This window comes from Meriones unguiculatus, chromosome 16, assembly GCF_030254825.1.
Source record: "Meriones unguiculatus strain TT.TT164.6M chromosome 16, Bangor_MerUng_6.1, whole genome shotgun sequence".
Classification (NCBI taxonomy): domain Eukaryota; kingdom Metazoa; phylum Chordata; class Mammalia; order Rodentia; family Muridae; genus Meriones; species Meriones unguiculatus.
Genome location: NC_083363.1, coordinates 2,082,639 through 2,108,681, shown reverse-complemented (window position 1 = coordinate 2,108,681; position 26,043 = coordinate 2,082,639). Strand labels below are relative to the sequence as shown.

Sequence of the window (26,043 nt, the reverse complement as noted above, 5' to 3'; positions counted from 1 at the left end):
AGGCGTCGAGGAGCGGTGCGGCGGGGACCCCGACACTGACCTGCTGTCCCCTCCCCCTTTTTCCGCTCGGCAGCACCAGGCCACTACGGTTACCCGGAGGTGCGCCCCCCCGCCCCGCCCCCTAGCCCCCGCCCCCGCCCTCCGCGGCCCTTCCCGCCCTTGCGGCCCCCAGAGGTGGGCGAGAAGGAGCGGCAGCCCCGGCCGAGCCTGCCCCAGCCTCCCCGACGGCCCTGGGGGAACCTGACCGCTGAGCTGGGCCGCTTCCGGGGCACGGTGCAGGACCTGGAGCGTCACCTGCGCGCCCACGGCTACCCGCTGCGCGTCAACCAGACTTACGCGTCGGTGGCGCGCCACATCCACGAGTTCCTGAAGCGCCACCAGACGGCGGGGGCCCCCGCCTCCCAGCCCCGTCGCCCCCACCCCACCGCTAGGCCCACCCAGGGCACCAGGAAACGGGACTCGGACCAGGCTTCCGACGGCGCGCACCCGGAGACTGCGGCGCGCCACCCGAAGCCCGAGGTGCTGGGCAGTGCTGCCGACGGCTCTCTGATTGTGTCCCTCGACGGGCTCCGGGGTCAGTTCGAGCGTGTGGTGCTGCGGTGGCGGCCACTGCCGCCGGCCACGGGCCCCAGCGGGGAGCTGTCCGTGGATGGCTCCGAACGCACCGTCCGCTTGCCCAACCTCACGCCAGGCACCACTTACCACGTGGAGGTCCACGGGGTGCGGTCAGGGCAGACTTCCAAGTCCTACGCCTTCATCACCACCACAGGTAGCGTGGGCTGGGGCCCTGGCCTGACCGCCCGCCGCCCACCGTCACCCGCTTTCCGCACTGCAGCCGCCTCCCTCCGCTGCCTCACTGCTTAGGGCCCCTCCTCCCCCACCCCGCCCGCCCACCTCCCGGCCCACCTGGGCCAGGCCGCAGGATGCCACCACAGGAGGCTGCTCTCCAGTGTCCTCACCCCAGGGGCCTGGCATCCTCCTGAGGATAAGCAAAGCCAAACAGCCCTGGCTCGTGCGTTCCCGAGCTCTCGGGCTACGCCTGCTGTTTCCAAGCAGGTCCGGCACCCGCGGACACTCCTGTCTGCGAAGCTCATAGGAACGCAGCCTTACGCTTGGGTTTTCTTTGTCTTTTAAAATTGGAAAAGAGAAAGCCCTCAAACCACAAAGGCACCACCATCCCCCGATGCTCTCGGCAAGCTTGGGGTTTTGTGCGGACCGCAGCTCGGGCACCTGCTCGGGAGGTGCCGCGCGGGCGCCTGCCGAGCTTGGCCCCGCGGTTCCGACGGGGTGGGATTGAAACCAGAGACTCCCCGAGCTGACTCACTGCGGCCAGGGCGCCTGAAGCCCGCGGTCTGCGGTTATGTCCCACAATTTGGCTTTGGCCGTGAAGGGATGCAGCGGAACTGTTTGAGGGTGGCCTCGAAAGCCGGGCAGCATGTGGATGGGGGCCGGGGGGGGGACCACTGCTTCCTCCACTGCTTTTCCAGACTGCCCTCCCGCTGGTCTCTCCCACAGGACGGATGCCTGGCCAGGGACAGGGTGCGCTGTGGCTGGAGGGTGGGGTGGGCCTGTCCTTCCTCCTTAGGGCCCAGATGCCATCGGAACTGGACGCCCGCCCGCCCTCACGCCCTCCTTTTCTCTTACTGCCCTGCACCCCTTTCTTCCTAACAGCACGGCCCCTCCCTTTCTTCCAGGCTTGTCACGGCAGCACTAACGGAAGGCGGGAGCGGAGCAGCACCAGAGGGGGGGGCACGGACATTAGGAGCCTGGGGTCGTGGAGGCCTCCAGTAGGCAGGGATGGGATGGCAGGCTTTACCCGTCACTGCCTGCCCTTAGCCAGGCCGGGCTGCTCCAGAATAAGCTCCACGGGGGAATTTGGAGGACTTGGCCAAATATGGGAAGGAGTGTCGACCGTCTCAGAGAGGGATGGGGAGCAGCTCGGGGAAGGGGAGGGAAGCCTTGTAGCCCCCAGAGGCCGGGGGGACACCTGGGGACTGGGGCTCCGTTCCTGCTCTCATACCGGACTCTCCTGTTTTTCTTACCTGCTCTGCCCCTTCCCAGGGTCCTTACCCTCTGGCCTCTTGCAGGCCACTGACGAGCCTCCTCCCTCGGGCCCCTCCACGACCCAAGGGGCCCAGGCTCCTATCCTGATCCTGGAGCACCACCCGCTGGGAGAGCTGAGGGTGCTGGGCAGAGACAAGGCAGGGTGCCTCCGTGTGGCCTGGACTGCCCAGCCCGACACCTTCGCCCACTTCCAGCTGCGCATGCAGGTGGCTGAGGGGCCGTGGGCGCACGAAGAGCTTCTGCCAGGAGACGTCCACCAGGCTCTGGTGCCCCCGCCCCCTCCCGGGGCCCCCTACACGCTGTTTCTCCAAGGGATCACCCCCGGGGGCAGGCCCTCTGTTCCCATCACCTACCAAGGCATTATGGGTACATTTTGGACCGTGTTCAGAGCAGTGTCCTGAGAGGAGGGAAGGACTCTAGGCTAGGGCAGGGGTGTCGGTGAAGGGAAGGCCTGACCCACTGGAAGACGAGAAAAGATTTGAGAGTTCAGAGGGGAAGCCAGGGGAGGGGCCATCACAAGGACAGCTCGCTGTTGGAGGAAAGGTGGAGCTGGGAGAGCGACCCAGGAGGCTGCAGCCCCTGCTCCGTGGGTGCCTCTGTCCTGGCTGTCCCTCTGCTCTGCCCTGGGCTGTGCAGCTCACGCAGGCGGAGCTCTGGTCACCGCATGGGCCTTCAGCTCTACTTCTGCCTGGGGACAGCACCCGTGGCTGCACTGGCAATAAAGTCTTCTGGGGTGTGTGGGTGTGTGCCTGTGCAGAGGTGTGTGTGTGTGTAGGCGTGTGCCTGTGCACAGGTAGGTGTGTGTGTGTGTGTGTGCCTGTGTACAGGTGTGTGTGTGTGTGTGTGTGTGTGTACCTGTGTACAGGTGTGTGTGTGTGTGTGTGTAGGCGTGTGCCTGTGCAGAGGTGTGTGTGTGTGTAGGCATGTGCCTGTGTACAGGTGTGTGTGGGTGTGTGCCTGTGTACAGGTGTGTGTGTGTGTGTGTGTGTGTGTGTGTAGGTATGTGCCTGTGTAGAGGTGTGTGTATGTAGGTATGTGCCTGTGCAGAGGTGTGTGTGTGTGGGTATGTGCCTGTGCAGAGGTGTGTGTGTGTGTGTGTGTGTGTGTAGGCATGTGCCTGTGTAGAGGTGTGGGTGTGTTTGTGGGTGTGTGCCTGTGTAGAGGTGTGTGTGTGTGTGTGTGCGCGAGTGTGTAGGTGTTCCGTTCCATCGTGACTTCAGAGATGGTGGGAAATGACAAGGCCTGGATGGCTGACCCTTAACGGCGCCCTTGGTTCTCTCTGCGGGACTAGGAGATGGTAGCAGGGGGAGAGCCACTCTGGGGTGGGGGCTGAAGGCTGCGCTGAAGCAGCAGTGGAAGGCTGGAGACTCTCAAGCAGTGCCATGGGGGCTGTGAAGCTCTCCTCGAGGTCTCAGGTACGGGGGTGGGGCATAAAGAGCGGACAGAGACTTAGAGGAAAAGGCTCCTTCCCCGGAGGGGCATCCAGGACTGGGTGGGTGGGAGAGCAGGGGGTGGGAGTCAGGGGAGCGGGGAGCGGTTGGTCCAGCATGCTTTGCCTTTGTCCCCAAACCCCAGACAGGAGTGAGGAGCAGCCTGGGCATCCGCCCGTCGTGCCTCGCCTGGGGGAGCTGACAGTGACGGGCTTGGCCCCCGACTCCCTGCTCCTGCACTGGACGGTCCCAGAGGGGGAGTTCGACTCCTTCCTGATCCAGTACAAGGACAAGGACGGGCCCCGGGTGATGCCCGTGGAGGGGCCGCAGCGCTCGGCACCTGTCACGTCCTTGGAACCAGGGCGCAAGTACAAATTCGTCCTGTACGGGCTCCTTGGCAAGAAGAGGCATGGCCCCCTGGTAGCTGAAGCCAAGATCTGTGAGTGGCCGCAGGCGCCCCATTCCCTTACTCTGCACCATGCTGGAGTAGGTTCTCCAGAGCTTTGGGGCTGGGGAGGCAGTCTAGGACCCGCGTCAGATCCTGAAGGGGAAGGAGTGGAGGGCAGCAGAGGTGAGGACGTGGGTGAGGCAGGGGGATGGTTTCCCAGAGACCCCACCACACTCACTTGGCTGGAGGGCAGAACGCGTGGGGCGCTGGGGTGCCGCCAGCCGTGTGGCGTGGCCTCGACCTCCTCGGAGGGCCTCTGAGAGTGATGGTCTCCTTACAGTGTCTGCTACCTCAGGGACACCTAGAGGAGCGAGTCAGCAGCTGGGGGACACGATGATGGCCTGGGGTGGTGACAGAGGGGCCGGGTGTGGGAGGAGAGCCCCGGGGCCCAGGCGGCAGCAGGTGGGGAGTAGAGGCAGAGGAGCAAGGTGGGGTCCTAGATGCTGGGAGAGAGCGTGCGGCCAGCGGCCCAGCGCCCGCAGAGGGCAGGTTACCCGGAGCTGCCTGGTGGAGGGCGGAGCTGGATTGGAGGTTATGGGGCACAGATGTTTCTGGAATCCTCTGGGAACAGAGTACGAAGAGGGGAGATGGAGACAGGTAGGCTCAGGAAGTGGTCAGAGCCAGGACAGAGCGGCAGGTGCGTGGGCACCCCAAAGAGGAGGGCCCAGTGTGGGACTCTCCCCTACGCTGGCACGCCCCGGGAGAAACGCGCTAGAAGTTAACTTGGAAGCATGGGGGCTACCGCAGGGGGATTTCCCTGGCTGCACAGATGTGAGAAGGGCTGGCTGGGGCCTCCTCCCCTTTTGAAGCCTCTTTCCGGTGCCCCGGAGTCGTCGGGGCAACGCGTGCGTGCGTGCGTGCGTGCGTGCTTGCGTGCGTGCGTGGCGTCGCTCCTTCTGTACACCGGCAGGGCAGAGCGCGGGCTGGGTTTTAGCACTCCCACCCAGCGAGCAGGCCGCACCCGGCTTCCTCTGCCCTGACCCTCTTTCTCTGCTCCTTCTTCCAGTGCCTCAGGCCGAGCCCAGCCCAGGACCCCCTCCCCGCCTGGGGGAGCTGTGGGTAACAGACCCCACCCCACACTCGCTGCGCCTCTCCTGGACTGTGGCCGGGGGCCAGTTTGACTCCTTCGTGGTCCAGTACAGAGACAAGGAGGGCCGGCCCCGTGTGGTTCCCGTGGAGGGGCCTGAGCGCTCCGTGGACGTCTCCCCGCTGGACCCCGGCCACAGCTACAGGTTCACGCTGTTTGGGATTGCCAATAGGAAGCGGTACGGGCCCCTTACTGCTGATGGCACCACTGGTGAGTGACTCTCACCCAAGCATTCCTGTGACCTCTTCTTGCTCCCTGCATGCGCCCTCAGCCAGGGACCAGCCGAGCCTCCCAGCAAATGGCTGCTCCCAAGCCCTTGGCCCCGCTCCCGGGCTGGGGGCCGGCCAGCTTCCCCCTGCACGGCTAGGCCCCCTCCACCCCATTCAGCGTGCTCCCCAGAGCCCACGAGGTGTGCCATACTCTGCCCACATCCCGGGGCCTTAGCGCTGAGCCCCGACGCCAGGCTGCCGGTTCTGCCCCGGCTCACCCTTCTCGGTTGCAGCCCCACAGAGGGAAGAGGAGCCCCCGGAGCCGCCCCGCCTGGGGGAGCTGACCGTGACAGGCGTGACCCCAGACTCCCTGCGCCTGTCCTGGACTGTGGCCCGCGGCCCCTTCGACTCCTTTGTGATCCAGTACAAGGACGCCCGGGGACAGCCCCAGACGGTGCCCGTCGAGGGGGATGAGAATGAGGTCACTGTCCCCAGCCTGGAGTCCAACAGGAAGTATAAGATGAACCTCTTTGGGCTTCGTGGCAGGCAGCGTGTGGGGCCCGTGTCTGTGGTGGCCAAAACGGGTGAGTCAGAGCCACGCATCTCCCTCCACTGCTGGCCCCGGGCCTCAGGCAGGGCCTGCCCAGCTCCACCTTCCTGTCCTCAAATCCCGGGACTCCTAGCCCGGGCTCTGGCTCCTCAGCCTGCTTCCAGGCTGGTTTTCCCCATTCTGAACTGATGGGCCCCTCTCCTGCTCCGCATCCTCATGGCCCTCTCCTTCAGCCACAGTCCACTGCGCTCATACCGGACCCTTCAGGGCCCTGTTCAGTTCCTGGCCTGCTAGCACTGCTGGGTTTCTGCTACCCAGGCACCAGGGGCTGCTCTGCACCAGGGTGGCAGATGCAGGGGTCCAGGGCGCCGTGTTGTCAGACTCTTCACACATGGAAAGGACTCCTTTTAGCCCACTCCCCAACCCAGTCAGGATGGCCCCAGTGCCTCCGTGTGCTCAGCCTCTCCTGTCCATCTGCCTCTCCTGTCCATCTGCCTCTCCTGTCCAGTACTCTGCCCTCCACTGGTGGCCTACTGCCCTGGAGCATGAACTTAGGAGGCAATTTTGGCCTCATAACTCACTGTGCGTAGGATTCACTTGGGCCAGTCACTTAACCTCCCTGTTCTCAGCTTCCCTTCTGTGGGGCCTTGATGTGACACCCATAGCACTATTCGAATGCTCAAGTTCAATCCAGGTATGCCAAGACACGCCTGTATTCACAGCACCTTGAGTGCTGAGGCAGGAGGATTACCTGGGCTGCACAGTGAGATTTGCTCACAGTTGAATAAATAAACAGGAGTAACAGCTGCCTCCTGCTCAGCGCACCATGTGCAAACCCTGCTGAAGAGGACCCGCCCCGCCCCCGCCCCCCAGGACCCTCTTTTCGCTCATCACCTCCCACCTAACACCATTGTCACCATTCGCCTCCTGTCCGTGCCCTGTCCAGCTACTTCCTGTTCTTCATGAGGCCCCCAGGGCCCCAGTCCTAGCACAGCCCCTCCATGGAACCCTGAAGAGACCTACTTCGAGGGACAGCAGTGGGGGAGGGCGGGGAGGGCGGGGAGGGACGGGAGTTGTGCATCCCAAGCCTTCCAGGAAGGCGTAGGGCTCTTCCCTAGGCTTGCCTGCCTGGTCCCATGGTTCCGGCATTCTAGGCAGGGTGGACATCCCTTCCAGACTGGAAGGTTTGCCGTAGGGAGGGGGTAGGCTACCTCACCAGGATCACAGTTTATTTATCTTTTATTTTACTATTATTTTTTAAAATTTATTCTTCTCATAAGTTATGACCTGACCACTGCTTTCCCCTCCCTCCCCTTCGCCCAGTTCTGGCCCCCACCTCCCCTAGATCTACTCCTCCTCTGTTTCCCATCAGCAAAGACCAGGCACAAACTCTTGTATCAAGGCTGGATTAAGCAAGCCAGTAGGAGAAAGAGGGTCCCGAGAGCAGGGGAAAGACTCAGAGAATCCCCACTCCCACTGTCAGGGGTCCCTCAGGACACAAAGCTAACAACCATAACATGCCTTCCGAGGACAGAACACAGACCCATGCGTGCTCTGCGCTGGCCACTTCAGTGTCCATGAGCCCCTGTGACCCCGGTTAGCTGACACTGTGGGCCTTGCTCTCCTGGTGTCTGTGACCCTTCTGACATCAGGAGCACAGTTTATGACATTTCAACGTACATTCTGATGGCTTTGCATCTTCATCGACTAGCTGGCCACGGCGAATGCCTGAGGCCCGATCTCTTCTCTCAGCCCCACCAGATGCTGTGGACCAGCCCCCCAGCCCCACAGAGCCCAGCACCGAGGCCCCAGAGCCCCCCGAGAAGCCGCGCCTGGGAGAGCTGACCGTGACGGGCGCCACCCCAGACTCCCTGGGCCTCTCCTGGACCGTCCCCCAGGGACAGTTTGACCACTTCCTGATCCAGTACAGGAACGGGGACGGGCAGCCCAAGGTGGTGCGGGTGCCAGGGCACGAGGACCAGGTGACCATCCCCGGCCTGGAGCCAGACCACAAGTACAAGCTGAACCTGTATGGCATCCACAGTGGCCAGCGTGTGGGCCCCGTGTCCGCTGTCGGGGTGACGGGTGAGTGGACTTGGGAAGTGACCATCAGCTCTGCTTAGGGATTGGACTGGCTGATACCCCAGACGTGCTGAGCTGAGCTCTGTGCGCCTTTCCCTGGAGCAGGACTATGTCCCTGTGCAGGGGTGGGGACATAGAGACCTGTGCTGTCCAGGTCCCCTCAGCTGACCCAGGAGCTGGGACACGGTGGCCGTCTGTCAGATGACAGGGCCACTGGTCCTCAGGGAGCGTCTCTGAACTGGGCTCAGGAGCCCTGGCAGCTGCGGTGTCACCTCCTTCCCAGGCCCTGCTCACCCGTCCTCTCCTCCCCAGCTGCAGAGGAAGAGGCCCCCAGCCCCACAGAGCCCAGCACCGAGGCCCCAGAGCCCCCCGAGGAGCCGCTCCTGGGAGAGCTGACCGTGACGGGCTCCTCCCCACGCTCCCTGAGCCTCTCCTGGACCGTCCCCCAGGGACACTTTGACTCCTTCACTGTCCAGTACAAGGACAGGGATGGGCGGCCCCAGGTGGTGCGTGTCGGGGGCCGGGAGAGGGAGACGACCGTGACAGAGCTGGAGCCTGGACGCAAGTACAAGATGAACCTGTACGGGCTCCACGGGGGTCAGCGCTCGGGCCCCGTGTCCACCGTGGGCGTGACCGGTGAGTGGGACTGAGTGGTTTTATTCCCTCTTACCTCTGAGTCCCATGGCCTGTGGCCAGGGCCTGTCCGGCTGGTGAGCAGTCATGGTACCTTGCTCGCTTGGGAAGGCCCAGATGGAACAGTCAGCAAGGACAGGGGTTGCCACCTTGGTAAAGGTCCCTGACAGCTGGCAAGGACTTGACGGGCCCGGATACACATGTATGTTGCTGGATCTGACGTGCGTGTGTTGTGACACATGCGAGATCAGACGACTTGCCTGTCTGGCTCTCTCCTTACATGGTCACGTGGGTTCTGGGATGGGACATGGGTTCTCAGGCTTGCTCGAAAGCGCCTTTGCCAGCCACGCCATCCTGCTGGCACCAGTTCCGCTATTTGGCAGATGGGTGGTGCTGGCTGATGCCGGTCTGCGTGCCTGGGGCCTCTCAGAGCCGAGCCTGCCGTTTCTGCCTCAGACTCACAACCGGAAGAGGAGACCCCTCCCGCCATCGAGCCTCCCCTTGAGCCACGCCTGGAGGAGTTGACAGTGACCGGTGTGACGCCCCATTCCGTGAGCCTTTCCTGGACGGTCCCTGAGGGACAGTTTGACTCCTTCGTGGTCCAGTACAGCGACAGCGATGGGCGGCCCCAGGAGGTGCCCGTGGCAGCTGACCAGCGGGCCGTCACCGTCCTTGACTTGGATCCTGCGAGGAGATACAAGATGAACGTGTATGGGCTACATGGCACTGGACGAGTCGGCCCCCTGTCCGTGTCAGCGGCCACAGGTGAGTGAGAGCCGGCCAGTCCCTGGTCATCTGCCGGCCCCTCCTCAAGACCATTGTTCCAGCCTGGCCGGCGACTAGCATCCGTTGCCCCTTGGTTTCTGTATCAGCAACCCTGTAGGCCTCACTCCAGACTCACAGACATTTGAGGCCCCAAGCCTTTGGCTCCTCCCCAAGACTGGAACCTTCCCACCCTCGGTGGCTTCCTTATCTGCACTCCAACCCTGACCCTGCCTTCCATTTGGCCTCCGTCCCCCTCTCCCTCTCCCCTGTCCTCCCTCTCCCTCCTCTCTTTGACTGCGCACAGCTGTTGCATCTTGCTTCCTTCCCTTTGCACCCACCCGTGACTTCAGCGCGGCCACCATGCCATTTCTGTCCTTCCCCGGGGTTCGGCAGTCTCCACTGCAGAGCCTCTCCGAGGCCCCGGGTGCCTGTCCAAGTCGCAGCCCCTCCTGGCCCGATCCTGCTTCCCCCTCCGTAGGTCACCCTCCCTGAGCTCCTGCCTCCCTCTCCCTGAGGGATGATGGCTCAGTGGTTAAGTGCTCTTCCAGAGGTCCTGAGTTCAATTCCCTCTGTAGTGAGACCTGCTGCCCTCTTCTGGCCTGCAGGTGTACATGCAGAAAGAGCCCTCAAATAAAAAAAGAAAAAAAAAGAAAAAAACGGACGCACACATGCAGGCTGATCTGCGCACACATGAGCATGTGCACACGTGCACATACACACGCTCGCCTGTGCACACGTGCACACACACACGCTCGCCTGTGCACACACATTTATCTGTACTGAATGGGTACAGGCCTCTTCCTTGTAACCCGTACAGTCACCAGCTGCTTGCGTGGCAGTTGCCTTGCGGGGGCCGTGGGGAGTTCTGTGAGATGACTGACAGTTTTAAGGTGTGCAGAGGCTGCCGTCCTGTGTGAGGCCCTGAGCATGCCTGGGTTTGGGATCCCGGGAACCTCTCACGAATACCGAGGCCCGTGTGCCGCTGTCTAAACATCCGCTCCCTGAGTCAGGACGCGGCCGTAGCTGGACCTCCCTGTCGGCTCGCTTAGAGGTGCTCAGTGCAAGCAAAGCTTCGGCGTTTCTGAATCCCCTACGGCCATGTGAAAGCGTGCCTGTCCACGGGTGACAGCCACAAATGCGGCTGATACCGTGTTGGTCATGGCAGACCAGGCTGGCTGCTACAGGCTCCTGAGGATATAGATGGGACTCTTCCCCACTTCCTGTCAGCCCCCCCCCCCCCGAGACAGGAGGAGCCCGGTGTCCCCTCCAGGGCTGAGCTGGGATCTGTGTCATCCTAGACCGACTCCCGCCAACACCAGCTCCAGCCACCGAGGCCCCCACGCTGCCCCTGGAGCCACGCCTGGGGGAGCTGGCGGTGACAGACGTGAGCCCAGACTCCGTGGGACTCTCCTGGACGGTCCCTGAGGGCGGATTCGACTCCTTCGTGGTCCAGTACAAGGACAGGGATGGCCGGCCCCAGGTGGTGCCGGTGGCAGCCGACCAGCGGGATGTCACCATCCCCGGCCTGGAGCCCGCCCGCAAGTACAAGTTCCTGCTCTTTGGGATCCAAGATGGGAAGCGACGTAGTCAGGTCTCTGTGGAGGCCAAGACAGGTGAGGACATCCAGCTTGAGCCCCAGCCCCCCACCCCACCCCCGGCCTTGGGGTGTTTATTTCCTGCTAGCCCCCTTTTCTGTTTGCCTGCTCCCGTCCAAAGCAGTTAGAGACCCAAACGGGGCCGGCTCTCAGACTTCTCTCTTCCCTTCATTGTTCTGCATGCTGGGCCTTCACTGAGGGATGGGTTGTAGGGAGCCCGGGGGCTCCTGGACAGGAGTGACAATCACAGGAGCCCCTCCTGCCATCCCAGAGCAGGCGGCCCTGTCCCAGCCTGATCTCCCAGCTCTCCCTCGGCTCCCAGCCTCCCTCCCTGCCCCCACAGCCATGACCAGCAGAGGTTCCCCTTCCTCCCTTGACTTCTCGGAGCCTGGGAAAATGGAAGCCAGAGAAACCCTGCACAGCTGGGCCCTTTCTTGGGGTTTGGTCCAGGCCCTCCTCCGCCCCTGGGGGCCCCCCGTTGCCAGAAGTCTCTCGCAATAACAATTCCGTCAGTGGCTTTGCCGTCCAGGAGGGCGGCAGGCCAGCGCCTTCCCTGGCAGCCGTGGGGTCGCCCCATCCCGCGTCCCCACAGCGCGTAGTGGTTCGGCCAGCCCTGTGCCTCCTCCAAGCCCTGGGAGTCGAGGCTCTGAGTCAGATGAGAAAGGAAACAGGAGGCTGAGCCGTGCTTGACCCGCGGCATCCCGCCTCCACCGCTCGCCTGTCTCCCACAAAGAGCCTCTACCCCCTAGGAAGTCCCCGGGTCAGACCACTCACCCGGGCCTCCAGGTAGAAGACTAGGGAGAAACAGTTGTCGCATTAAGCTGTACCCGTGGAGAGGGAGGTCTCCAAGGGAGAGAAAGCACCTTGTCAGCAAGAAGGACAAAACGAGGAGGGAAGTCAGGGTGTCCGTTGACAAGGGTGACGCAGGACAGAAGGCCGGTCCCCACCGGGTCACCAGAGAAGGCTTGGGCTAGATGGAGGTGGAAGAGGGGCATTTGGGAGGATGATGGAAGTATCTGAGGAGGCGCCCACCACTTGGGCCACTCTGGATACATCCAGCCCTGGTGGGAGGTGGCCAGAGAACCATTTGGGAAGAAAATAGACACAAGACCCTCTCCCTGTGTCAGCCGCCCGAGACGATGCCAGCCCAGCGGCCCCTCCCCGCCTTGGGGAGCTGTGGGTGACAGATCCCACCACAGACTCCCTGCGCCTGTCCTGGACAGTCCCCGAGGGCCACTTTGACGCTTTCACGGTCCAGTTCAAGGACAAGCGTGGGCCCCAGGTCGTGTCAGTAGAGGGGCAAGAGCGCACAGCCACCATCACAGCCCTGGACGCAGGCCGCAAGTACAGATTCCTCCTCTACGGGCTTCTGGGGAAGAAGCGCTTCGGCCCCCTCACCGCAGAGGGCACCACAGGTGGGGAGCCTTCCTGGCAGGGCCCAGGGCAGCCATTCCATGCCCCAGCCACAGCCGCCCCATTCCCTGCCCCACCCCTCATGGTCACATGGGGACAGACTGCCGAGTGCTGTCTCGCCTGTGTCTCCATCCCAGAGCCCGCGAACACGGAGGAGCATACTAGAGAAAAGCGCCCCCCAAGACCTCGACTAGGGGAGGAACTGCAGGTGACAGGCGTGACCCAGGACTCCGTGGACCTCTCCTGGACCGTCTCCGAGGGCCAGTTTGACTCCTTTGTGGTCCAGTACAGAGACAGGGACGGGCAGCCGCAGGTGCTCCCCGTGGAGAGCAGCCGGAGGGAGGTCAGAGTCTCTGGCCTGGACCCGGGCCGCAGGTACAAGCTGCTGCTGTACGGCCTCCGGGACAGCAAGCGCGTGGGCCCCCTGTCTGCCGTCGCCGTGACTGGTGAGTGACCGTTCACCTGGCAGGCCCACGCCTTTGGGGGGAGGAGGCCAGCTTTCCTGGGGTGTGATTTACACACAGTACCAATGGGCTTCAGCCATCGTGTGAGTCACAGAGCGCGTCCCCTCACCCCTGGACCCTGATCTGCCAGAGGCCTAGCCACCTCAGCAGGCCAAGTTAGGTTGACAAGTCAGAAAAGAGAGGTTTATCCAAAGTGGCTGTGATGGGAAGAGGAGAAAAGAGATCCGGCGAGCCCTCGAGCACAGTTCTGGGGTCTCGGCCTGAGGTTTGTGTTTAAAGGAGGGCCAGAGATGTCCACATAGGTGAGCGGTCCCAAGGCGAGAGGCGCCCCCCACCCCTCCCCCCCGTGAGCTCCGTCTCCTTCAGCTGGCTGGAGTGGTCATAGTTGTGGGAAACGAAGTCTCTTCCTAGGAGCCATGTTCCCCTCCGGCTGGTGCCAGGCTTCAGCCCTTTCCTTCTCCCAGCACGGGAGCCCCGGGCAACGTAACCCAGGAAGGGTGGGGGCCACAGGAGGGGCCCAAGGCCACACTAGGCTGGCTTCACTCCTGCCAGGGGGGTCCTCTCTGCATGTGGCTCCCCAGGCCCCGGCAGCCACGGGCTGCTCGCTGTCTGCTGCGTCTCCTCTCAGCCATGCAAAGCACAGCATCTTCTGTGTGGCAGCTGGCCCTTTGGATGCTCAAGCCTCCTGCCTCTGCCTCCCTCCCTCCCTCCCTCCTTTCTTCCCTCCCCCCCTCTCCCTCCTTTCTTCCCTCCCCCCTCTCCCTCCCTCCTTCCCTCCCTCTCCCCCTCCCTCCTCTCCTCTACTCCCCTCCTCCCTCCCTCCCTCCCTCCCTCCCCCCTCCCTCCTTCCAACGTACCAGTTCAGCAACAGAGCAGTCTCTTCCTCCCCCTGTCTCTGAACCAGACCCCCAGGAAACAACAGAAGCATGGACAGAGGTCCCCGAGACCACAAGGCCTGCAGCTGTGCCCCAGCTCGGGGAGCTGAGGGTGGAGGAGGCCACTCCTCACAGCCTGCATGTCTCCTGGGTGCCTGAGGGAGAATTTAACGCCTTTGAGGTCCAGTACACCGACAGGGACGGGCAGCTCAAAGTGGTCAGTGCAGACGGCGACCAGAGTGACGTCATCCTCACGGGCCTAGAACCTGACCACAGATACCTGGTGTCCCTGTACGGCTTCCATGAGGGGCACCGCGTGGGCCCTGCGCAGACTGAGGCCCTGACGGGTAAGTGAGGGAAACTAAGTCTGACCTAAACCGCTCAGAGGGTCACAGGGCGGCAAAGCCCCCTGGCCACGCCCCTCTCTCCACGTTCAGTGCCTTGGGAAGAGGAGGAAGAAGAGCCCACAGAACCGCCCTCAGTGACTCCTGAGCCCACACCACAACTGGGAGAGCTGACCGTGACGGGCGCCACCCCAGACTCCCTGGGCCTCTCCTGGACCATCCCCCAAGGACAGTTTGACCACTTCCTGATCCAGTACAGGAACGGGGACGGGCAGCCCAAGGTGGTGCGGGTGCCAGGGCACGAGGACCAGGTGACCATCCCCGGCCTGGAGCCAGACCACAAGTACAAGCTGAACCTGTATGGCATCCACAGTGGCCAGCGTGTGGGCCCCGTGTCTGCTGTTGGGGTGACAGGTGAGTGTGATCCTCAGGCTGGGACCTGCTGGGAGGTGGCCTTTCAGGTTGGCATTGATGGGTCAGTGGTGACCAGCGCTGGTCAGCTCCATGGACCTGCTAGAGTTGAGACTGTCACCTGTGTGTCCCCCTGGGGCTGGCCAGTCTCCCTGGGCAAGGAGTTCCACAGAAGCCTGTGCTGTGCTGGTAGCTGCTCAGGTTGCAGCAGGTCACCCCAAAAGCTTGAGCATGTTGGTCAGCTGAGCAGGGCCACCACACTCCCCAGGGGGCTTCTCTGGACAGAGCTCAGGCCCCCTGGGTAATGCTGGCTTCTCTGTCCTCATCTGAGGACAGCTGCTGGGACCCTGCTCACCCGTCCTCTCCTCCCCAGCTGCAGAGGAAGAGGCCCCCAGCCCCACAGAGCCCAGCACCGAGGCCCCAGAGCCCCCCGAGGAGCCGCTTCTGGGAGAGCTGACCGTGACGGGCTCCTCCCCACGCTCCCTGAGCCTCTCCTGGACCGTCCCCCAGGGACACTTTGACTCCTTCACTGTCCAGTACAAGGACAGGGATGGGCGGCCCCAGGTGGTGCGTGTCGGGGGCCGGGAGAGGGAGACGACCGTGACAGAGCTGGAGCCTGGACGCAAGTACAAGATGAACCTGTACGGGCTCCACGGGGGTCAGCGCGCTGGCCCGGTGTCCGCCGTGGGCGTGACCGGTGAGTGTGTATGCCTCTTCAGTTATTTCCTGCCACAGACTCGGAACCCCCGAGCTCCTCAACCTCCAGCTCATCCCTGACCTGCGGCAGTACCTTGGGTCAGGTGGCTCTGTGGCCGGAACTGCGGGTTAAGTGAGGGCAGGCGTGCTGAGGCCCTGGACGAATGCTTTAGGTTCTCTGCTCTTCCCCAGGCACTGCAGAGAGAACAGATTCCACAGAACGCCACAAACCCCACCCACAGATAACTGTTAAGAGTCCAGAGAGTGGGGCTGCAAAGATGGCTCAGGGCACTGTCTGACCTTCCAGAGGTCCCAAGTTCAATTCCCAGCACCCACATGGTGGCTCTCAGCCGGCTATGATGAGATCTGGAAACCTCTTCTGGCGTGCCGGTGTACATGCAGAGAGAGCACTCATCTATGATAGGCAGACAGACAGACACACAGACAGACAGACCTTCAAACTCCGAAGGCTGGGCTGAGCGCTTTGGAGTACTCGTGCTCTGGCAGAGTGCCCAGCTTTGGTTTCAGAACCGTGTGGCGGTTAACCACCTCCAGCGCCCTCTTCTGGCCTCCAGAGGCACCACGCACACACGTGGTGCACAGACATGCATGCAGGCAAAACACACAGAAGATTCAATGAATAAATATAATAAAAGTGATTTTTTATGTTCCAGAGGTATATACAAGAGACAGGACATAATGAGGCCTGCATGCCCGGCTGCTTCAGCTGGGCACTGACTGGCCTGGGGCATCCGAGTCCTGCCCTCTCCTCCCAAAACAGCCATATGTGCCTGAAAGTACCCGCTTAGCATATTAACCCACAGGAACCCCACAGTCTAATTTCGGGACTTTTTTTTTCTTACGTCCCCAAAAGGAACCTTGGATCTGGCCAGGTGTGGGAACACAGAACTGTAATCCTTCCCCTCAGAAGGCAGAGAGAGGCTGGAGGATGCAGCTTTGAGCTCATCCTCCTGTGTGTACTCAGCTCAGGGCTAAGCTGGGCTACAGGCAACCCAGCCATGGGTGGCCTCGCCTGTCTGAGAGCCCCAAGGAGACCATGGCTTTGGTGGTCACACACAGGAGGATGAGCAGGGCCCGGATACCGCCTCTTTCTGACACACGCAAGAGATTTGGGACTTGGGAACTCCTTCCAGAAACAGCCAAGACTCTGTTTTACATCTTCCCCAGATCTCAGAGACGAGCCTACTGAGGCCCCTTCTCCAAAGCCACACCTGGGAGAGCTGACCGTGACGGGCACCACCCCAGACTCCCTGGGCCTCTCCTGGACCGTCCCCCAGGGACAGTTTGACCACTTCCTGATCCAGTACAGGAACGGGGACGGGCAGCCCAAGGTGGTGCGGGTGCCAGGGCACGAGGACCAGGTGACCATCCCCGGCCTGGAGCCAGACCACAAGTACAAGCTGAACCTGTATGGCATCCACAGTGGCCAGCGTGTGGGCCCCGTGTCTGCTGTCGGGGTGACGGGTGAGTGGATGCGGGGACACCCCAGGTTGGACACATCAGAAGGTAAACCCTCAGACTTTCTGTTGGCAGGTGCGTAGGGGTCAGTGGGGGTGTGTGGTTAGTACCTAGGTCTGCTCAGCCCACTTGCTTTGTGCGCCTTCCCCTGGGGCTGGCCAGTCTCCCTGGGCAGCAGGGCCATAGAGGCCTGTGCTGTGCTGGATGTCCCCTCAGCTGACCCAGGAGCTGGGACACGGTGGCCGTCTGTCGGCACTGGTCCTCAGGGAGCGTCTCTGAACTGAGCTCAGGAGCCCTGGCCTCCTTCCCAGGCCCTGCTCACCTGCCCATCTCCTCCCCAGCTGCAGAGGAAGAGCCCCCCAGCCCCACAGAGCCCAGCACCGAGGCCCCAGAGCCCCCCGAGGAGCCGCTCCTGGGAGAGCTGACCGTGACAGGCGCCACCCCAGACTCCCTGGGCCTCTCCTGGACCGTCCCCCAGGGACAGTTTGACCACTTCCTGATCCAGTACAGGAACGGGGACGGGCAGCCCAAGGTGGTGCGGGTGCCAGGGCACGAGGACCAGGTGACCATCCCCGGCCTGGAGCCAGACCACAAGTACAAGCTGAACCTGTATGGCATCCACAGTGGCCAGCGTGTGGGCCCCGTGTCCGCTGTCGGGGTGACGGGTGAGTGGACAGGGCAGTACTCGGGACAACTCAAGGAGAGGTGGCCCTCTGCCCTTGGTGATGTGAGTGGGGAGCAGGCCCTGGTTGGTTGGTACCCCCATCCTGCCATGGTCAAGGCTATGGCCAGTTTCCATCCCTGAGGCTGACCTATTCTCCTGGGCAGCCTAGCCGGGCTGTAGAAGCCTGTGCTGTGCTGTGCTGTCCAGGTCCCCTCAGCTGGAACACAGGAGCTTGTTGGTCGCTGTCAGATGACAGGGCCACTGGTCCTCAGGGAGTGTCTCTAAACTGGGCTCAGGAGCCCTGGCAGCTGCGGTGTCACCTCCTTCCCAGGCCCTGCTCACCCGTCCTCTCCTCCCCAGCTGCAGAGGAAGAGGCCCCCAGCCCCACAGAGCCCAGCACCGAGGCCCCAGAGCCCCCCGAGGAGCCGCTTCTGGGAGAGCTGACCGTGACGGGCTCCTCCCCACGCTCCCTGAGCCTCTCCTGGACCGTCCCCCAGGGACACTTTGACTCCTTCACTGTCCAGTACAAGGACAGGGATGGGCGGCCCCAGGTGGTGCGTGTCGGGGGCCGGGAGAGGGAGACGACCGTGACAGAGCTGGAGCCTGGACGCAAGTACAAGATGAACCTGTACGGGCTCCACGGGGGTCAGCGCGCGGGTCCTATGTCCGCCGTAGGAGTGACCGGTGAGTGTGGCTGGGGTTCCAGGGGTGCGTCTCCTTCTCTGGTGTTTTCCCACTCCCATGAGGCTAAGCTTCGCTTGCTCCCCCTTCTGCATCCTTCCTTCCCGGCCTTTGGTCACCAGGGCCTCTTCCTCACTGCGTGTGAGCTTTCTCCAGTGGGTGAACCGCAGCGCACACAGCGCGTGGCCTCCTGGTGCTTCCCCGTTTTCCTCTTGCGTTCAGGAGTCTTGGCTATAACAGAATCCATGCTCATATACAGACAAGCAGCACACGAGTTAGGGTAACCTCTTGTTGTCACAGCTTCTGTGCCCTGACAGCACTTTAGCCCAGGCCACAGACTCAAGGGTGCCCTCGCAGGGGACCCCAGCCGCCTCCCCAGCACCCGCGCCAGGCAACTCACAAGTGCTGGTAACTCCAGCCCCAGGGGGATGTGATGTGTCTGGGCACGCACACACACACACACACACACACACACACACACACACACACACAGTGTGCTGTGGTAGAATGGTTGGGTGGTGATGAGACTTAGGAATGGGAACGAGGTGGAGAAAGCTGTTCGCTGGGGACATTTTCTTGGACCCGTGTCTTGGCCTGAGCCCTTCCTGGATCCCTTTCCTCTCCTTCCTGGCCACCACGAGGTGAGCTGTTCTGTCCCACCTCCTCCCCACCACAGTGGCCAACACTTCTGGAAGTATGGGTCAAAATAATCTCCCCCCCAAAAAAAAAGAAAAACTGAAAAGCAAGCTGAGGACGAGAAAAGGGGAGGGCAGAGCAGCCAGTTGGCAGGGGCGCAGGGCGAAGCGGGCCACGGCGCCCACGGCGGTGTGCTGTGTGCGACAGAAGGCAGTGTTCTGCGCATTGTTGGGCTGCCTTTCTCCTTCTCTGTCTTGGTCTGTTCTGCACTGTGGGAATGTTCCAACATGGCAAGCGGTTCTTTTTTTCCCCTCCACGCATTCCTTTTATAATCACAGAAAGGCAGAAAAATGCAGGGTCCCTTCCTTCGCACCCCATCTGCCGTCCCTGTCACCCTGGCAACGCAGTTCATTTCTAATTAGGAGAAAATCGAATTTGCTGGTCCCTAAGCAGCGAGGGAACAAATCCCACGTGCACCCAGGTTCCTGAGTGCTACACACTGCTTCCTGGGGAGGGAGGCAGCCAGCCAGGCGGTCCTCCGGAGCGCCTGAGCAGGGCGGGGCAGGCACTCCCTGCGCCTGGGGTCCTTCTGCATGAAGGGATGACCTTGCTGCCTGCCTCCGTGACAGGTCTTGTTTCTGTCCCCACGGCGACAGACTGCGGGGGGGGGGGGGGGGTTTGTAGGGATGGGGAACACTGGAGAGTGTGCAGCCTAGGGTGAAAGCTAACCCTCACCCACGACTCAGGGCCCTGTAACTCAGTGCCCCAACTCGCAGCAAGTAGAGCAGGCAGCGAGGGACCCGTATCCCTGCCCCCCCATGTCGCTCACCCCCATTCCCATCTCCCACGCACTGAGTGGCACTGCGGCTCAGTAATTTCTCTCCAAGCCTGTATTTTTGTAACGTGAGGAACACGGCAGCCATATGCAAAGCTTGAAAACCGACAGGGCTCTAGCATTTGACCGTCAACCTCCGTTAGCAACTGTAAGCGCTTGACTATCCTCCGAAGCCCCGGGTTCCGTTCCTGGCACCCACCCCACCAACAAAAGCAAGGGAGAGCCAAGGTGTAAGCGAGCGCCCTGCACTGCCCTTCAGAGCTCCCACGCCGCGCTGGCTTCTCCTCTTGGGTGCCAGTTGGATGCGAGTAATTTACCTTGTGACTGCAGTGTGCATTAATCATCATGTTAATGGTTACCTGATGCTTTCCGGTGAAAGCCCTGCAGTAAAACCCAATCATCTGTTGCGGGTCGTTTGGGTCCTGACACATTTTTGCTGTCATGAATAATCTCATTATGAATTCTTCCATGCTGTAACTTTTCCCCTGCTTTTAATAATTTTCTTAGGACAGATGCCCAGAAATGGGATTTTTGGGTCAAAGGAAAGGAGCACTGTTTTGGCTCCTGACACATGTGGCTTGGTGGCCTTCTGAAGATGTGGACCAGGGCAGTCTGAGTATCAGACAGAACAGCAGGGCTGGCTCAGTCCTCTCCAGCCTCTAGTGCCGAGATGTCCACTGTGAGGCCACCCGAGTCACCAAGGACATGCCCCTGACATCTGTGGCCCCAATTCTTCTCTCAGGTCAGAGGGCTCCGAGGAGGATGTCCCTGCACAGAGGCTCCCGAAACCCCAGAGGGGGCCTCTCCTGGACAGAGGGGCCTCTCCTGGAGGACCCAATAATGGCAGGACTGTCTCCAGACCCCCCAAACCGCCCAGGCACCCCTGGACTGCCACTTTGACCCTACAAGAATAGGGCTGGGTGGCCCCACAGTGCATGTTGGAGACCAGAAGTACCAGGAGAAGCTAGAGCCCCAATCACAAGGACAGAATGTACTCGCAGGGGCTCCATTTGGGGCACTGAGCCGCCCCGTGTCCATCACGGGCACATCCAACCTTGACTGAGAAGTTCCCCCTGTAGCCAGCTTCCCAGGAACATCGGTTCTTAGGGCCTGGGTCACGCCATAGAGCAGGCTGGGATACAGCCTATCAGGTCTGCATTCCTGTCGTGATGCGGTGTTGGCCTCACTCTGGTGACAAGTACCTGGCGCCATCAACTGATAAAAGTTTGGCTGTGGCTCAGCGTCTGGTGGGTTGGCCCCGTTCCTTCAGAACCTGTTATGGAGTGTGAGCACGTCAAAGCAGACGAGAGAGAAAGAGGTAGTTCCGTCTCCCTGCCCTCTTTAAGGGCACACCCTAAGTGACCCGAGGGACTTCACCAAGCCACAGCCAACCTGAGGAGCAATCCTTTAACACACGGGCTTCTGACTGGGAGCCCATGCGCAGCTTCTCACAACAAAGGCGTTGGTGCTCCGTAGGAGTTTGTCCATGGGTCCTCCCAGAGGCTCTGTCTCTATGGAAACAGTGAAAAGGTGCTGGGATGCAGTCTTACTAACTATGCAACCCTCCGGTGCATCAGCGATGCCTCAGGGACCAGACCCAGGTACAGACTATACCCTGCCTGGAGCCTGGGAGGCCGACAGGTTCCCGAATGATGTCACAGGAAACATGAGCTTGTGATAGGGAAACCTGGGGACAGGGAAGGAGCTGGCAAGGGGCCCTGAAGCCAGCCTGCTCACAGGGAACTTCCCACTGAGACCTGAAATTCAACAGGCATAGGTTTGGTAACAGCTTTAGAAAGAATGAGAAAGCATGGTCCAGAAGGAGCCGGAAGGTTTTGTGTGGCGGCCTCAGAGCTCTAGCGGGCAGTCCTAAGGCTCCCGGGGGACAGCTCAGGAAGCCTGGGTTCTGTGCTGGATACTGGTGTATGCAAAGCTGGGCTGCAAGGTGAAGCAAGGCAGGGAGGGAGGGGGCAAGGACAGCCGCCTGAAGACAGGGAGGGCTGGGGAGTGGGAGATGGCATGTGCAGCGGTCCCGGGCTGGCGAGTGAGGCAGCCAGGAGGGGGTTAGCAGAACCCGGGGACACTCGGAGTCTGCTGGCAGCCACGTTGGTACAGGTTGACTTTCAGAATGGGGACAAGGACCAGGGTCTAGTGCAGAGGGTGAGGGCAGGGAGAGCCTCCTCAGGGAGGCTCAGAGCAGTGGCCTGTGGGGCCATGAAGAGGCTGCTGCTGAAAGGAGGCAGGGTGGGTGTGCGTTGGCGGATGGACAGGGGAGTCTAGGCTGGCTCCCAGGAATGGCGGCATGGAAGGGGCAGGGAGCTGTGTAAAGCCGCCCTGACCAGGGCTTTTCAGGGCTTTGGTTTTTAAAATGTGTTTGTTTTTTGTTTTAGTTTGATTAATTGTTGTTGGGTTTTTGTTTTGTTTTGTGTTTTTGAGGCAGGGCTATGCTTTGTAGCCCTGGCTGGCCTGAAACCCACTACACAGACAAGGTTGTCCTTGAACTCACAGAGATCTGCCTGTACTGGGTTTAAATGCCTGTGACGCCACACCCTCAAGGCTTTGTCTTTCTAAATGTCCTTTACATGGGAGCTGAGGACAGGGAAGCCATAACCCATCTCTGTGTCTCCAGATCCAGAGCAGGGAGCTGTGACCACACAGGAGGCGCCCACCATGACCTCTGAGCCTCCTCCAGAGAAGCCTCGCCTGGGAGAGCTGACCGTGACGGGCGCCACCCCAGACTCCCTGGGCCTCTCCTGGACCGTCCCCCAGGGACAGTTTGACCACTTCCTGATCCAGTACAGGAACGGGGACGGGCAGCCCAAGGTGGTGCGGGTGCCAGGGCACGAGGACCAGGTGACCATCCCCGGCCTGGAGCCAGACCACAAGTACAAGCTGAACCTGTATGGCATCCACAGTGGCCAGCGTGTGGGCCCCGTGTCCGCTGTCGGGGTGACGGGTGAGTGAACTCGGGAAGTGACCATCAGCTCTGCTTAGGGATTGGACTGGCTGATACCCCAGACGTGCTGAGCTGAGCTCTGTGCGCCTTTCCCTGGAGCGACTATGTCCCTGTGCAGGGGTGGGGACATAGAGACCTGTGCTGTCCAGGTCCCCTCAGCTGGGACACAGGAGCTTGTTGGTCGCTGTCAGATGACAGGGCCACTGGTCCTCAGGGAGCGTCTCTAAACTGGGCTCAGGAGCCCTGGCAGCTGCGGTGTCACCTCCTTCCCAGGCCCTGCTCACCTGTCCTCTCCTCCCCAGCTGCAGAGGAAGAGGCCCCCAGCCCCACAGAGCCCAGCACCGAGGCCCCAGAGCCCCCCGAGGAGCCGCTCCTGGGAGAGCTGACCGTGACGGGCTCCTCCCCACGCTCCCTGAGCCTCTCCTGGACCGTCCCCCAGGGACACTTTGACTCCTTCACTGTCCAGTACAAGGACAGGGATGGGCGGCCCCAGGTGGTGCGTGTCGGGGGCCGGGAGAGGGAGACGACCGTGACAGAGCTGGAGCCTGGACGCAAGTACAAGATGAACCTGTACGGGCTCCACGGGGGTCAGCGCGCGGGCCCCGTGTCTGCCGTGGGCGTAACTGGTAAGTGAATGTCAGACTCACCCTCTCCCCCTTTTTAAAAAGATTTGCTTGCATGTTCACCTGCAGGCCAGAAGAGGGCACCAGATCTCAATATAGGTGATTGTGAGCCACCAGGTGGGTGCTGGGAATTGAACTCAGGACCTCTGGAAGAGCAGCCAGTGCTGTTTACCTCTGAGCCATCTCTCCCGCCCCCCAATCTTTTTTAAAAATGTTTTTGAGATTTATTTGTATGAATGTTTTGCCTCCACATTTGACTGTGTACCACATACGTGCTTGAGGAGGTGGTGAGCCTACATATGGGTGCTGGGAATGGGGCCCAGGACCTTTGCAAGAATACCAAGGGCTGTTAACTACTGAGCCAACCCTCCAGCCCCATAGATTACTTATTCTTATTCCCTTTTCTGCCATCTTTGTGGTAACGCTTGTTCTCTTGTTATTTAAAAAAAAAAAAAAAAATTCCCAACCATTCTGTATTACCAGTGAAGACTTGGGAGCCAGAGGCTGGGGTGAAAACCGGCCAGCTCAGAGGCAGAGGAAAACACCCAGCTGACCTTCCTACTCAACTCACGTCCCAGACGGAAAAGGCCAAAAGCCCAAAGCTAAAAGCTTGCTAGCTCAACTAATGGCTGAGGAAAAGGCCTGCTAGCTAACCAACCTAGGAGGGAAAAAACAATAGCTAAAAGTCCAAGAGCTGGAGAACTAAAGCATGCGTCTTCTTCTCTGTGCTGTTTTAAATACCCTTCTCTCAAAATCCCTCCTTCCTGTTAATCTGCGTCATCTGGTTTCTTGCTCCACCTCTTGACCGTAGGGTTAACTTTATTAAATCCTGTGTACAGAAAGTTCTTGGATTAAAGGTGTGTGATAGGGCTGAGCCACACCAAACAGAAGACAGGTTTTTACAGTTCGCCATCTCGGGGCTCACAGTGGGATCAAATATCCTGCCACCAGCAAGGTTGTGTGAGCACTTCACTTCCCCCGGGGATCTATAGCTAGATGGGACACTGACAACAAACAAGGGCTTCCGCACACGCCTGGCATGCCGAATCAGGTTAACTTATAAGAGTATAAGTGAAGGGTTACTTGCCAAACATGGATGACCCAAACGCAGTGTATTGCATAAAAGAGAAATGCGGCATGGATAAAGGTCTCAGAAAAGCTCCATCCTTGGCGCGTTCTCCAGCTCTCCCGCAGGTGACTGCTACCGCCTAGCCACTGTTGTCACAGACTCTGTGGATTTTACATGTTGTGGGAGCTTCCTGAGAATTGTGAGTTTACTTCTTGAGACTTTGAAGGTTTGTTTACTTTCCAGATATTTTGCTTTGTTTTGTTTTTGAGACAGGGTCTTTCCACATAGCCGTGGCTGTCCTGGAACTTACTCTTAGACCAGGCTTACCTGGAACTCACAGAGATCTGTCTACCTCTGCCTCTCAAGTGCTAGAACTAAAGGCACAGGCCACCACACCTAGCCACTTCCTGAGCTCTAATGAGCATTCCTCTGATAGGGAATGTTTCATTTCTGAGGAAATGAAATTCATTTCTGGGCTCCTTCCTCTGGCTTTTAAATTTTTCCCCCACTTTTCTTCAGTGTCTCCTAAGTCTTGAGAGTAGGGGATAGAAACATTTCATTATTTTTTAAATCTACTGCTGAGTATTAGGCCATGATGACACAGCCACTGCTCATGAGTTTCAGCAATTTCACCAGTTAGTCCCCACAGTATACCTCTAACTGCAAGAAACTGTAAAAGGAAAGTTTTTTCCCTGTGCCTGCCCTAGCTCCCGAATAATGACATAGAGACCTATTAATTTTATTTACAAGCTTCAGGCAGATACTCAGCAGTTCTAACCTGACAATCCTGGCCCGTCCTACTTCCGGCCATGCGGTCCGTTATCTGCCATCCTAGTGTCACCCTAACTCCTCCTTCTTCATCTGCGTTCCAGTGGCAACCCCCCTCCCCTGAGACCTCTCCCCTGGGCCTGGACGGCCTGCCTTAACCCTCCTGCCCAACTCTAGGCCGTCCAGCTCCTTATTTGACCAATCGGAAGGTGACAGAGAACAGTGTTTAGAAAACATTGAGACGGGGGAATGCTTCATAAAAATGACAGTTGCAAAGTTTGGCCTGAATCGGATCTGCAGCTGGCACAGAAATCAGCATTTGAATAACCCAGAGCCAGTCTTTACACAGTGTATGAAGACATTATCCCAACAAGAAATCAGTTTCCTTCCATGATTAACTGGTGTTACTATCAGCAGAAATCCATGGGTGTAGACACAAGTTTTAGAAGGCGATTTGATAGGTAGATTGTGTCCGCTGAATAAGGCACTAGCAGTTGCCTCCTGTTGGGGCCTGTGTCTTCTCCAGCCACGGGCTTTTCCCTGGTTTACAGTGTGAGATATACCCCCTCCTGTGGCGCAGCCCTCAGGTCTAATTGTTGTCTTCTTAGCAGCTGTGGTGCCATTGCCCCAGGGGGCCCCCCTTGCCCGCATTGGTCCACGGCCAAGCAGGACTGCTGGAGACAACTTCCTGGTGCCTGTCGGTAATAGAAACACAGCCGAGCAGTGAGGGACCTTCAGTTCGGTCTCAGTCCAGGTTCCCCAGGTCCTGCACACCTGTGCAGTGTCTTCGGGGGCTTACCAGCTGGTTTGCTGCAGTAAGCAGCAGCATTTTACGTAGCCTGGACTTTGGGGCCTCCGTAGCCAACACCTCATAGGAAGGTAGCCGGCTCCTCACATTGGGATTCACTCGGCAGCCTGGTAGCTTGTGGCAGTGCCCTTTCCCCCTTGGGGGGGCACCTTCGTTCGCCTCTTTAGGGCATGTCCTTCCCGCTCGTGAGATGATTTTGCAGGTATTTAAAATGTTTAGAGGCTACTATGATGTCGTCTGTGTAATCAAGTGCTTTCCTAGAGGCGGGCAGAATGACAGTGCAGGGGCCCAGACCCATCCCGTGACAAACAGGAGGCCAATAAAGCTGGCTGTTGGCCATCTCACACGAATGCAAATGGGTCTTGGGTTCCAGCAGCCGGGATTCTACTCGTAAAGAAACAGTGCCAAAGCTCAAGCCAGTACCAAAAGAGCTCATCATCTTCCTCAGTTGTTTCATC

The 26,043-nt window shown here is 60.2% G+C and overlaps 1 protein-coding gene across 4 annotated transcripts in view; it reads left to right on the top strand.

Moving 5' to 3' along the window:
• The window catches only part of Tnxb (tenascin XB), a 60,241-nt gene that overhangs the window by 19,079 nt on the left and 15,119 nt on the right, over positions 1-26,043 (top strand). The window contains exons 7-25 of one of the 4 annotated variants that reach the window (XM_060369060.1): positions 74-769; positions 2,062-2,430; positions 3,640-3,933; positions 4,949-5,239; positions 5,532-5,822; positions 7,541-7,873; positions 8,183-8,506; positions 8,960-9,268; positions 10,567-10,881; positions 11,991-12,278; positions 12,414-12,722; positions 13,645-13,962; positions 14,053-14,373; positions 14,744-15,067; positions 16,255-16,551; positions 16,887-17,210; positions 17,570-17,893; positions 21,991-22,317; positions 22,620-22,943. In XM_060369060.1, the coding sequence (XP_060225043.1) occupies positions 74-769; positions 2,062-2,430; positions 3,640-3,933; positions 4,949-5,239; positions 5,532-5,822; positions 7,541-7,873; positions 8,183-8,506; positions 8,960-9,268; positions 10,567-10,881; positions 11,991-12,278; positions 12,414-12,722; positions 13,645-13,962; positions 14,053-14,373; positions 14,744-15,067; positions 16,255-16,551; positions 16,887-17,210; positions 17,570-17,893; positions 21,991-22,317; positions 22,620-22,943 (6,378 nt within the window). Of the gene's footprint in view, positions 1-73; positions 770-2,061; positions 2,431-3,639; positions 3,934-4,948; positions 5,240-5,531; positions 5,823-7,540; positions 7,874-8,182; positions 8,507-8,959; positions 9,269-10,566; positions 10,882-11,990; positions 12,279-12,413; positions 12,723-13,644; positions 13,963-14,052; positions 14,374-14,743; positions 15,068-16,254; positions 16,552-16,886; positions 17,211-17,569; positions 17,894-20,925; positions 20,963-21,990; positions 22,318-22,619; positions 22,944-26,043 lie in introns of those variants that run through there. The other 3 variants (XM_060369061.1, XM_060369062.1, XM_060369063.1) reach the window with 3 other exon arrangements.